This window comes from Trematomus bernacchii, unplaced genomic scaffold (assembly GCF_902827165.1).
Source record: "Trematomus bernacchii unplaced genomic scaffold, fTreBer1.1, whole genome shotgun sequence".
NCBI lineage: Eukaryota > Metazoa > Chordata > Actinopteri > Perciformes > Nototheniidae > Trematomus > Trematomus bernacchii.
Genome location: NW_022988176.1, coordinates 1,041,331 through 1,054,796, shown reverse-complemented (window position 1 = coordinate 1,054,796; position 13,466 = coordinate 1,041,331). Strand labels below are relative to the sequence as shown.

Below are 13,466 nucleotides of genomic sequence, written 5' to 3'. Positions count from 1 at the left end.
AAATGAGGAGTGTAATGAGGATAAAGCACCGCTGTGAACAAGTGAGCCTTTGTCTTCACTCATACCTGCTCTCACTCGCCTCCCCTGCTGTCACACACACACACACACACACACACACACACCACATACAACACACACACACACACACACACACACACACACACACACACACCCACACACACACACACACACACACCCACATACACACACCACACACACAACACCACACACACACACACACACACACCACACACACACACACCACAACACACACCGCGCGCGCGCACACACACACACACACACACACACACACACACACACACACACACGCAAACGCACACGCACACACACACGCGCGCACACACACACTAATATATGACTGTTCAGTGTTTGGGTTTCAGCAGTTTATTGAATATTAGAGAAGGGAAACCGAATCCAGCACTTCATTCAGAGTGAGACACTTAATGATGTTTTTCAAGTGGCAATGCCAAATGGGATTTTTTTCTCATTATTCTTTCCATGTCCATCACTTTTTTGCAGAAAAAAGAATAGGAGTAAAAGTGTACCAAACCGTCTGTTATGGTGAAAAGTCAAAATGTTGTTCCACCAGCAGTTACTTTAGTTTTTAATGAAGTGAAACCATCAACGACACGTAAATCTTTGTAGTCTCACAAACACAAGCTTGCTATGAATGCTGGGTTTTATTATTTGGACGTAGTTTTTTTGCATTCTAGGTAACCACAGGGTTACCATTAATTATTGTTGTGTTGTAATTGTATTGTATGTTAATTCTGTTTTGTTCTGGATGATTAGAAACATAAATGAATGCAATCAATCCAGTTCACTGTGTTTGACTGACCCTTTAAAGCATACCATTGGAAATAGTCAGCACAAATGTGAAGCATAGCTGTGTTGAAGCTAAGGAGCTCTATTTTTCAAAAGCAGAAGAACTCCTTTTCTCAGAATCAGCCCCTTTCTTACAGTTTTGACATCATATCATCCTCCCTAAGCCTGGATAGACTAGCCTTAGTGTGCCTAGGAATCCATTAAAGTACAGTTTGAGTAAATGTTTAAAATAGGGTATAAGAATACACATTCATCAATTGTGGCATTATTGTATATTTTAGAATGTCAACAGTATGTTTAAAGAACTGTTACACTCTACAGTACAGTGTGAGGGGATTATAGGAAGTCCAGCAGATTCATGACTAATTGTTTAATCTTATCTTTGTTATTTAAATGTTAAATAAAAAGCAGCTTTATAGATATTAAGTGTATCACTAACCGGTGGTTTTGTTACTTTTAGATGACGTCTTACTGTGTTGTGATGTATGAAGAAAAAAGCATGTGGGTTTATATGTTGAACATGTCATCACTGTCTTCATGATGAGAAATATCTGCAACTGTGCCTTTGATAAATTACCAGACAGATTACATGTTGAAGCTCTTGAGGATGAACATACTTGACCTTTTCTGGACATTTATTTCTACTTCTATGAAGTGCAAAAATGCTGGGAATGCAGAAGGTGCTTAGAAAGGGCACACACACACACACACACACACACACACACACACACACACACACACACACACCATGTATACATCACTTCAAGGGACATTACATTGACTTACATGCATTTCCTGGAGACTTATCCTAACCTTAACCAAAACCAACACATGCCTAACCCTAACCCTTACTCTTAACCTTACCCTAACCTTAACCCTAAACCTAACCAAGTCTTCACCCTGAAATTAATGATTCCCCCCATGGGGACCTCCATGTTGTCCCCATAAGGGAGGCGAGTCCCCACACGTGACTGTGTAACCAGATTTAGGTCCCCACAAGTATAGTAATGCTAGGCCACACACACACACACACACACACACACACACACACACACACACACACACACACACACACACACACACACACACACACACACACACACATGTATGGGGAAAGGGATCATGGTCCGATCAGAGCAGTTCTTAATGGCATTGATATCAGAATATAAAGAAACATTTAATCAATCATTTTTATTTCACCCAATAATTTTAATCTTGAATTGTAAAACTGGAATCATTACTAATATTCAGCAGTCTTCCTACAGCATGATGTTTCATGTTGCGTCTCTGTAGGTTTTCTAGGTTTGTTCATTAAACTATAGTAAAAGACAAAACTGCCAAGTTGAAAGGCAGTGCTTCACCAATCTCTCTGGTCAGAAGTCCGTTGCACCTGGGACCACACCCAGCAGTGATGTCACCCTGAAGTTTCAAGATCGTTAAAGCAAGGTGATACGTTTAAACCACTGGGGGAGAAGCAGAAACATTATATTATATAATGTGACTGTCTCTGTGCTTCACTCGGTCTAAAGAGTTTCCTGTGACAATGAGAATATTTGAGAACAGTTTAAAAAAAACATTCATTGAGAGGTTATTTGAATCTTTATAAAATGTTTATCTAATCTGAAACTGTAGAAAAAACACTCAATGGCTGGATTCTGTCCACTATGCTTAGACTCCCGAAGGACAAAGCCTGGAATCGCCAATTTTCCACTGAGAGAAAGTCACAAATGAAAGTGACAGCATGTTAGCAGAAAACTAAGAAAACAAATCAGACAACCATCATACAAAGAATGTCTCACTGTGCTGAAAGAGGCCGCTCATTCTGAAAAAAGGGGCAAATAGTAACACACACACACACACACACACACACACACACACACACACACACACACACACAGAGATGTGGCCGGGCGTCGGGCCAGATGCTCCAAGAGAAGGAAACTCACATTCTTGTGATGGGGAGTCATCAAGTATCAGGTTCCATATACTCTGGCAGAGGCTGGAGACCCCCCTCACCACCCACCACCCACCACCACCCCATCTCTCTCTCACACACACACACACACACACACACACACACACACACACACACACACACACACACACACACACACACACACACACACACACACACACACACACACACACACACACACACACACACACACACACACACACACACACACACATGCATAGGGGCACACTTTGCCTAGTCTTTTTTGTGTGTGCATGCGTGAGTTGGCTGCATGAAAACATTGAATCGCTGCCTTTTCTAATCTTGTCAGATCTCTTTCTGTAGAACTAAGGACAAGAGGGTCTGATCCTGTGTGCAGCCTGGTCTGATTAGTTACATTTTTAGAAAGTTTTTGTATTATTTACGGGAAATCCTCGTCTGTAGTGAAGAATCTGGTTATAAATGCATGGATCCAGAGAACTGTATTTGTTTTGATCCAGTGTGAGGTCCAAAGGTTAAGTGATCAAGGATGAGAGGAGGTTAAATAAAGGCCCAACAGATTTGCAATTCCTTAACTTTTCACTAGATGTCACTGACACCTTACTTTTCTTGAGTCTACTGATGCTCAAGCTTAAATGATGTATTGCCATACGCATAACAAACGCACAACATCTCTCCTGTGTGGAGGATGAGATGGTGCCTATACACACAGCCTGGGGTCACAAAGTTCAGGATCCAATCACAGAGGGCGTTGTTGACTCCTAGGTCTCTGAGATTTTTTGACAAGCTTTGAGGGCACATTAGTATTGACAGCTGAACTGTAGTCAATTAACAGCATTCTTACATTGACATGTTTGGCCTGTTAAGAAAACTGAAGTGGAACCAGTGAGTCAGTGATGAAGGAGGGGATTCAGATTTTGACTAAAAAGCGCTTCATGATGTTGGACGTGAGTGCTACTGGATTGTAGTGATTAAGCTTTGGTCTTAACTGGTGGGCAGGGACACTGGTGGTCTTCTTGAAATATGTGGGGACTACAGACTGGAGCAGTGAGAGTTTGAACATGTCTTTGAAGACATCTGCCAGTTGATTTAAACACACCTCCAGAGCTCTGCCATGCCATAAGGTCCAGGTGCCTTTCGTGGATAAATCCCTTTTGAAAGTATCTGCACACATCTGCCCTTGATATTATAAGTGGGCAGGGGTACTGGGCCTTCTGATTTTCCTCATCTGGGAACTTATTCTCATGCCGTGCATAGAAGGAGTTCATTTTTTCTGGGAGAGATGCAGACATTACCTCAGCACTGCTGGTTTCCCTTTCGTGGTTAAGAGTTCAGACTTCATGTTTCTGGTGTTTGAGCTCTAGTTCATAGATACTGTACCACATTGTCCCTCTATTGACTCTTAGCTATGCTAATAAGTCCCCAAAGCACTACCTAGATTTCCTGTGCTGCTAATCCAAGTTTATTATGAGTTGAAAGCGACTTCCCTGTTGATTTGGTTATGTACAGTATATTTGGTACAAACGTCATGTATGTATTTACCTGTAAATTGGTACCAGTAGGCTTTTTGAGACCAAACAGTTGCAGGGAATCCGCCCACTGGGGAGCTCCCTACAGATGCATTCCTTCAACAGATTTTAGTTTGTTTGCATTTTTTGTTTATTCCAAGGGTTATATGCATGCTCAGTTATACCTGGACTTCGCTGTTGTTTAATTTGCCTGTGTTTTCTTACATTTGTTTTCAAGTTTTGTCTGTTTACCCGGCAGATTTGACAAAGAATTTAAACTGCTTGAAATCACTCACTGTTTTAAGAGCATTAAAATAAGCTACATACATTATAAATGAAGTGATAGAAGTAGGACTGTAATTGGTGTATATTTTACAACTATACAGCACTGTATTGGGTTTGCTAGGAAAGACAGATTTGGTGAAAAAATGTGCATGTCCATGTACGTGTCTCCAAATGTGAAACCATGTTGGAAATGTCTTTCAGGCTACTCCTCTTCCTTTTCAGCGATGTCTTGATGTCTGCGGCAGCAATCAATGCTGCTCATCAGCTCTGTAATTGTGTTTAACGACTAAATAAATGCTTAAGGAATAAACACACCCCTCTGCCATCGCATTGTCCATCTGTAAGTAGGCCTGTGTGTGTGCACACATTTATCTGCTGTTTATGATAATGTAACTTTGATATAATGTGATGAGGATCATTTTGTGCAACAGAATAAACAATATTTACAGGAGCTGTTAGCAGGATGTCTTATGGTTTTAGCAATAACAGTGGCTTGTTGGTCAGAAGACCCCCCAATCTTTGAGAAGGATCTGACCTGACACCCTTGACACATTTGCTTCTTAGAGCTTCTCTCTACATTTTAAAACACTGATCACACACCACAGTGGCGAGCCGTGACTTTTATACCTACTGTAGGCCCACATTGAAAATGACTTAGGCCTACCTTTGATGATCAATTCACTTAAACACAAAGTCCATCCTCCTGTCCTTTTGGATGAAGCACTTGATGGCGGGTCATGCAGCTGATCCTTTGCCACTCCAGTTTATCATTGTAACTCAATCTTGAAAATGACTCGGTTAATAATTTCGCAACGATGTCATCACTATCACTGAAATGAGCCATCATGAACGAACTTATGCTAATCATAAATCTATTGATCATAAATCTATCGATTAGATTTTTGATTCGAAAATAATAAAAGTAGGGTAGACATGTGGATATTATCCGGCTGAACAAAACGTGCATTTATCAAACAGGTTCGTTTACCACAGACCTTATTTCGAGCTATTTTCCAAAATCCTGAGAAATCCCATTGCTTTTTTGTCGAGGGAACCCGAGCACAGCTTACTTCCGGGTTTTAGGACGCGTCACTGCACCACTATAACACACATGCATCAACTTCATAGCGGGCAGAACTTGTCATAAAGTCCACGAAAATAAAGCCCACCCATTTAGAGGGAAGATATGATTGGTCAATTGTACTGTCATTTGACATTACTCTCTCGTTGAGTTAGTGGCTCTTAGAAGCTGGCCCTCTGTGAATTTACAGCAGGACCACCAATCAGCTCCTGTCTTCACAGTAACTCGCAGAGACGGCTTCTTTCATTTAACCCTTCACATTCCAACAGAAACTGAACAGGCTGATTTGAAGGATTTATTTATTTGGAAATGTTATTTTAAATACAATTAAATCAAGTTATTTTGGTCAAACTAATGCAAAATATAACTACGTTTTTTCTACTTACCTCCAAAGGTCTTTAGGTGATTTCCAGGACAAACTTTGGGATCCACCTATCATTTTGGACCACTTGACGTGAGTATAATAATATACTGTTTGTATTTTTGTTTGGTGGCACATTGTTGCACTCGCCAGTAGGTGGCAGGATTAACTGTGTTTGCTTCATGCAAGCTTTATAGAAGAAGTGGCTGTTGTATAGTAAGTGTGTGCCCTTTGCTGCTGTAAATTAGCAGACATCCTATGATGTAAGTATGTTCTTATAACACTAAAGCCATAACACTTGTTGACGTGCAGGTGTCATTCCTAACATACAGCACATGTAGTTGAACTTTTGATCTTGCTTTTTTCAGCATACAGCATTGTGGATGACTCATACAGGGGATGGCTACAGAAGCTGAATATAGCTTAAATGTACGACCTGTGATTTTAACGCCTGTCTTGTGAAATATGTGCCCAGATCTAATCCTGTCAATTGAGTGTCACTCTAAGGACTCAGGTACAGTACAAGCTCTTTAAAAAATGTATGTGAGATTATTTTTAAAAACGTTATCTGCTTTTCCCTGCTGAAAAAAACAGCATAGACCAGCATGGATGTCATGGCTTCAACAGACAGAAATGCAGGCCAGATTGGGAAAGGCTGGACACTACCTAATGGAAAAAATTATGGACATAAACAAGGAAAAAATCCAGCATGGTATATTTAATACTATTATTAAACATAAGCTGGTGATAGATTGATGGAATCATAGAATGCTGGTCACCAGCATAGACCAGCATAGTGTGACGAGCACCAAAACACAACATATGCTGGTCAACACTATGCTGGTCTATGCTGGTTTTTTCAGCAGAGGAAAGAAGACAGATTTTAGAGGTTTGTAATCAAAACTATTAATTGATCAAAACAGTGAATTGCTGGAACCAGGGGCTTCATGCACAAAATGGTTGTCTTGTTCATTGAGCTACTGCAATTGGCTGGTCAACCAGCCTTACCAGCCTTGTTGGTCTAATAAGCTGGTTTTTTCAGCAGGGTTGACTTTATTTTTCAAATAAATCTGAGCAATACAAAAATGTCATGATCTTTGCTTCTAATAAACTATATTTCAGATGATTTGTTGTGCTAATGCTATGTTTGAGATAAATATAAGACGGGCAAAATGTATTGATCAAATAACGAAGGCTCATCAAAAAATTGTTATTTGTAAATAAAGGGAGGATTGCCTCTTTTCCATCAGACATATTGACTTGATACAGCGGTAAGATGTTGTTGTTACTTGTAACATTAACAAACAGCTCCATTGAACCAGCATGCTAAACAACAGGGCCATACATCAAAAGTGTTCACTGTACTGTATGTGTATAGGTGAGGAAGATTTGCATCTGAACTTCTGTAGGGTAAGAATTCAGTTATATTCTATCTTAAATATTCAAATACCTGTGATGAGGTAACATCCCCAAGAGACCTGCAGGCTTAATATGATGTAGTTCCCCTAATGTAATTATTAACCATAAGTTAGTCCTTCATTAAGGCCCGGATATACTGAAATCTGTAGTGCCTGACCTGTTGATAACATCAAGGTCCGAATGGAAACGTTCTGTTCCATTTCATGTGACATAACAATGACCTGCAAAAAAAGAAATAAGCAACCTCACGTGAACACATCTTTTTGGGTTATCAATGCAGGAAAGAATCCAGAAATGTTGTGTGTGTTGAAAGAGCCTCGGGTGTGTCAGAGATTATCACTGTTGAATGTCACTGTGTCACGTAGAGATAGAGAAAAGGAAAAGAGGAGGTGGGGTTTTCTCTCTGGTCTGTCCCTATAAAAGTCTTTCAGTGAAAGTGTCCAAGAGAGAAGCTGGCAACACTGCAGCCTGCTTCTATTCTGGGACATATGCCTGGATCAGTCTGCACAAAGGTAGGAGCACTTCTGACTGAAAAACATGACTATACTTTAACCGATGTTTGCCTTTTTTTATCAGAGGTACTAATATTGATATAAGATTTTAGGTGTATGGTTATGTTAGGTGCATTCTTTCTTCATCCAAGAGCATTGATTTTTGATGGATGATTAAATAAAACTCAATAAACTGAAATCATTGACCAGAGTTAGTACCAAAATTACATATAAATAAAGCAACAGATTTATAATTAAGATTGGACGATTATGACTCATTTTAAAATGTTACACAAAAGTTTTGTATTACTATATAAGGCAAGGCAAGGCATGATAAGAACTGATGAGAAAATTAATGTGCTGCTGAGTGAAGTATTTTCCTCTCTCCTCAGGATATTCAGAAGAATATCAACGGCTCCATTTCTACTGCCTCTTCCTCTCCTGCCATTATCTTAACCGTAAGTCAGTATATATACACTCTATATAAAACTGAATATATGTTTCATGCTGTGTTTTTTTTTAAGCAAAATTCTCTAATGCATTTCTAACCGTAATGATGGCTGCAGGAGCTCCAGCCGCTGATGGCAAACCCAGACCTGCCGCCCGAGTATGAAAACTCGCAGGAAGACAAGAGGGAGGTGGACACTGTGCAGCAAAGGTCCTCAAATGTGCGCGCCTGCAGGACCCGCTTCCTGAAGGCAATCTCCTACTTCTCTGGGGACATGAAGGTGTTTGGAAAATGGATGGAAAGTAAGTGGACTCAAATGTCTTACTTCTAGCCCACACAAAGGCTGTACAGCAGTATTATATTGAAGAGGACACTATTAAAAATGTCTTAGATGATAAAGATAACTTGATGAAGATAGACATTGTTTCTTTGGGCAATACATGTTGAATACCTATTTGTGGTAAACAGTTATACACATCTGAAAATGACTACCTGTGCAATTTGGTTAGGGTTAGGGTTGGGGTAATTACTCCAATGTGCTACATGATTCGTCAGACAGTTACACAAAAATGAATTTATTTAACAGGCATGTCGTTTTTTATATATATCCACACACAATTAGGGCAAGTAAGTCTATGAGTTTCAAAGATCAACAGTGTGCAACATGGTCCCTTGGAAGGCTACAATAGTTTGTTTTAGTGGATGAACCAGTTATCCATGCAATATGGCTTCTGTGGCTTTGGACAAATGCCTGCTGTCACTATTACTGTCAGATCAGATAGTGATTCTTTGAAGAAATAATCTTGCACATTCCCTGGAGGGAAACCCATCGAGCAGCTCTAGGAAAATGTCAACGCTCTCCGTCTCTCTCTTTCCGTCTTCCAGAACAGTTCTTCCTGCTGCAGCTGCTGGACTGGGTTTTGCGTGGAGCTGCTCAAGTGATGTTTGTCAACAACCCTTTGAGCGGCCTCATCATTTTTGCAGGCCTCATCCTGCAGAACTACTGGTGGGCCCTGAATGGCTTTGTGGGCACGCTGTTTGCCACCATCTCTGCCCTTATTCTGCAACAGAACAGGTTAGAACAAATTAATACTACAGAAAATAATGTCTATTAATCACCACGACAGGAATATTTTTTGTACAGCAACTTATTTATTTAAATAACTCTTTATTTAGGGGGTCCATAGCTGCAGGGCTGTACGGTTACAATGGTATCCTGGTGGGTCTGCTGATGGCTTTGTTCTCCCATAAAGGAGACTGGTACTGGTGGCTCCTGCTACCCAACATCTTCATGTCCATGATGTGGTAAGCCACTAGATTGACTTTTGACCAAAAGATTTGTATCGTGAGAAATAGGAGGTAAACGTTCAAAAGCAGATACATTAACCAAAACACATCATGTTTTCATTATGTTGGAGATAACCGTAGACAGTATCAAAGTCATGCTCAAAATGTGCATAATCGACTATAATCATGAAGAGATACAAGCACACATTCTTATAAATCTAATACTAGTGATGTTGCATCCTTGTGTTTTAGCCCGATTGTGTCCAGTGCCATAGCATCGATCAACAGTCGCTGGGACCTGCCAGTGTTCACCCTGCCCTTCAACATCCTGGTGTGTCTCCACATGGCCGCCACGGGACACTACAACCACTACTTCCCCCAAGTCCTCATTCAGCCGCGCTCAGAGCTGGCCAACATCACCTGGGCTGAGATCGACGTAGCCAAGGTCAGTGCCATGCCAGGATATGTTCCTATAGATCACTTAAGATACCTGTGCTGCAACACTGTGTACAGCTTTTACCTTTGTTCTCATGACATTTCAACCCTTGTGTAATGCAGATGTGACAGATTATTTAGCTCAATCGTAAAACATTTCCTGTAAGTTGTCATTTGGATATGTTCTATAGGAGCCATGTATAATTCTCATTACTGTAGTCTGTACATAAGTGTAAATTATGCGGTTGTCAAAGCTGACAGATGAATCAGAGTCGTTACACCGAAGAGGTTTAATGAGGCAACATGATTGGAACAATCTGTGCGTTGTAAATCATGGTGGATCTACAGCTATGTTCTGTCTGTTCCTCTCTAGCTGTTCATGTCGGTGCCCGTGGGAGTAGGCCAGGTGTACGGTTGTGACAACCCGTGGACGGGAGGAATCTTCATTGTCTCACTCTTCATCTCCTCCCCTATCACCTGCGCTCATGCTGTTCTGGGATCTGCCGTGGGTATGGTTTCAGGTGAGAGCTCCGTACATTACTTCAACAGGCGGCCAAATGTGAAAGTCAATCTGTATTACGTATTATTATCAAGTGTTTTTGCTTCCTTACAGTACACGCTTAGAGAATGAATTCAAGCCACAGTCAATATGTTGCAACTCCAAGATGACCCCCTCAAAATCGGTGCAAAATAACCAGGAGGGTCATTATTTATTAAAAAAATCATCTAATCTCAAACTGAATCTGACACTCCCTTGACGGCTTTGATTCAACATTTTGTAGGCTTGGCTCTGGCAGCTCCTTTTGGAGACATTTACTTTGGCCTCTGGGGATACAACTGTGTGCTGGCTTGCATTGCTGTCGGAGGAATGTTTTACACTCTTACCTGGCAGGTGCATCTGCTTGCCATCACATGTGGTAAGTAGACACTTGAAAGATAAATGCACACTACACAAAAAGTTAATCCTGACAAATGATGACATGATATCCAACATTGGCAGAGAGCGACCACACATTTGGGATTCTTATATCCAACTTTTATCTCTCTTTTTCTGCTCTGCAGCTTTTTTCTGTGCATACCTCAGCTCAGCCATTGCCAATATCATGTCCACCGTAAGTAAACATTTTCTCTCACTCCTATTCATATATCAGCAAATAATAAATGCAAGTTACGAACTGCAATGTGATGTTTTTGTCATCTACAGTTTGGTCTGCCATCCTGCACTTGGCCTTTCTGTCTCTCTGCCCTCACTTTCCTCCTTTTAACCACGGAGACCAAGAAGATCTACAAGCTGCCTCTGGCTAAAGTCAACTACCCCGAGAAAAACCTGGCCTACTTCTGGAAGATGAAGAAGCAAGACAAAATGGAGAAGGCTGAGAAAGAGAGGAAAGAGAACAAGGAGCAGAGGAAGGCTCTCAAGGAAGCGGTGATATTGAACGAGAAAGAGCAACTGAGGCTGCATGAGATTAGTTTTGTTTCGCACCCCTGAAAGTCCCGCCCACCTGGGACGTTTGTGTCAAAATCGAAATCAAAAAATGAGGGAGCTGCAGCGAGAGCAAAAGTCTGATCATTGAGAAAGAAGCAAAGAGAACTGCAAACAAAAAGATATGTTAAATCAAAGAAAAAATACTTATAGTTTACATGATTACACAAATGATTTGTTTGCAACTTGTAGTTTTATTTTTTTAATTACATTTATTTAGCTTGACTCAGTTTTTTTTTCTCTTAAACTCTTAGTTTTGCTTGATTCTGAGAAAGTGTTGCTTTATCTTTATGAAACAAAACTAATCCCATAAGGCTGGAGCTTGAGAGATCTGAAGGAAGCAAGGCTACAAGCAAGGAATCAGAGGCGGAAAATGACAAGACACAATTTGAAGACTACACACCTGAGCAACAGCGTACTGAGGAAGAACATAACAACAAAGTCACTCTTGTCAACTAAGTCTAATAATCCAGAGAAAAAAGACACAGATGGAATTTAAATGTATGACAAATGTAAATACGTAGATGTATCTCATCATGTGCTCCTTCTCTGGATATGGCCGTTTCCAATTTAAAATCAGATTGTATCACGCTGCAGCATGCACTTCTTGATTCCAAACTGCTATTGAACAGTAAGAAAACCAAAGCAATGCTTTTTGCTCCCAAGTCAGCGTCCTCTTGCCTCTCCATTGACACCCTTGATGGCGTTTCTGTTGAGTTTGTTGATACCTACAAATATCTGGGCTTTTGGTTGGACAGTAATCTGAACTTTAAACACCATATTGAAGTTTTAACAAAGAAATTGAAATTCACTCTTGGCTTCCTTTTCAGACTTAAATGTTGTTTTTCAATTTCATCAAAGGTTGGTCTCTGGCTTATTCCTGTCCCAGCTGGACTACGGTGATACCATTTATAGATTTGCCTGTCCCACTGTTTTGGCCAAACTTGACCCACTTTACCATGCTGCACTGCGTTATATATCAAATGCACCCTATAGGACTCATCATTGCACACTGTATAGCCTAACTGGATGGTCCTCACTTACTATGCGTAGGATGCAGCACTGGTTTTTATTAATGTATAAAGCCATTTTAGGTAAGCTTCCACTCTACATATGTGCCAGATTTGCCCCAGTTTGCGACTCTTACAACCTCAGATCCAGTGCCTGGATACGGTTCCAGGTACCTACTGTGCGGACTGAGGCTGGAAAAAGGAGTCTATGGTCCTTGGTCTTGGAATGACCTTCAATCACGCCTAAAACTGATGGCACTTGTCTCAATAGCATGTTTTAAATTGAAGTTGTCTGAAGTCCTCACCACCAGCTGCTCTTGCAGTAACAAGTAGTGTACCTTTCTTACTGTCCTAATGTGCACAATGTAGTGACTGCTTTTTCGTCTTTTGTTTTCTTAGTTATGTTCTCTGTATTTTATATGTTTGTGTTATGTGTTATGTGTAACGTTGCTGCCTTCTTGGCCAGGTCAGCATTGAAAATGAGATTTTATCTCAATGTTTTTATCTGGTTAAATAAAGGTTAAATAAAATTAAAAAATCTGTTAAGAGTCTTTAAAAAAAATATGGTATTTGTATACCAGTTTCAGTTGAACTGATTTTGAGACACAAACTACTTTTTTTCTCTGTAAAACTTTATATTTGAAATGTATGTTTTTATAAATAAATTATTTTATAATAATCATTTGAGTCAATGTTGTTTTATTCAATGCTGTGTGAAAGTAATGAGTCAAATATAAAGTAATTACAATTAAGATAAAATAAATAAGATAAAACTTTATTGATCTCAACTTGGGAGATTTTCTTTGAAATAATGGCATGATCCGCTATTTTTCCTGTCGGAGAAACAGATCCCATATA

The 13,466-nt window shown here is 40.1% G+C and overlaps 1 protein-coding gene across 1 annotated transcript; it reads left to right on the top strand.

Annotated features, from left to right (window-relative positions):
• The first annotated feature begins 7,878 nt into the window (after positions 1 to 7,878).
• On the top strand, positions 7,879 to 11,696 carry slc14a2 (solute carrier family 14 member 2). The gene is made up of 10 exons (XM_034122315.1): positions 7,879 to 7,966; positions 8,338 to 8,403; positions 8,512 to 8,695; positions 9,279 to 9,468; positions 9,570 to 9,698; positions 9,933 to 10,125; positions 10,489 to 10,636; positions 10,898 to 11,032; positions 11,178 to 11,227; positions 11,320 to 11,696. Exons 1-10 carry the CDS (start codon positions 7,943 to 7,945, stop codon positions 11,602 to 11,604), a joined length of 1,404 nt encoding a protein of 467 aa, XP_033978206.1. The 5' UTR covers positions 7,879 to 7,942; the 3' UTR covers positions 11,605 to 11,696.
• Positions 11,697 to 13,466: the final 1,770 nt, after the last annotated feature.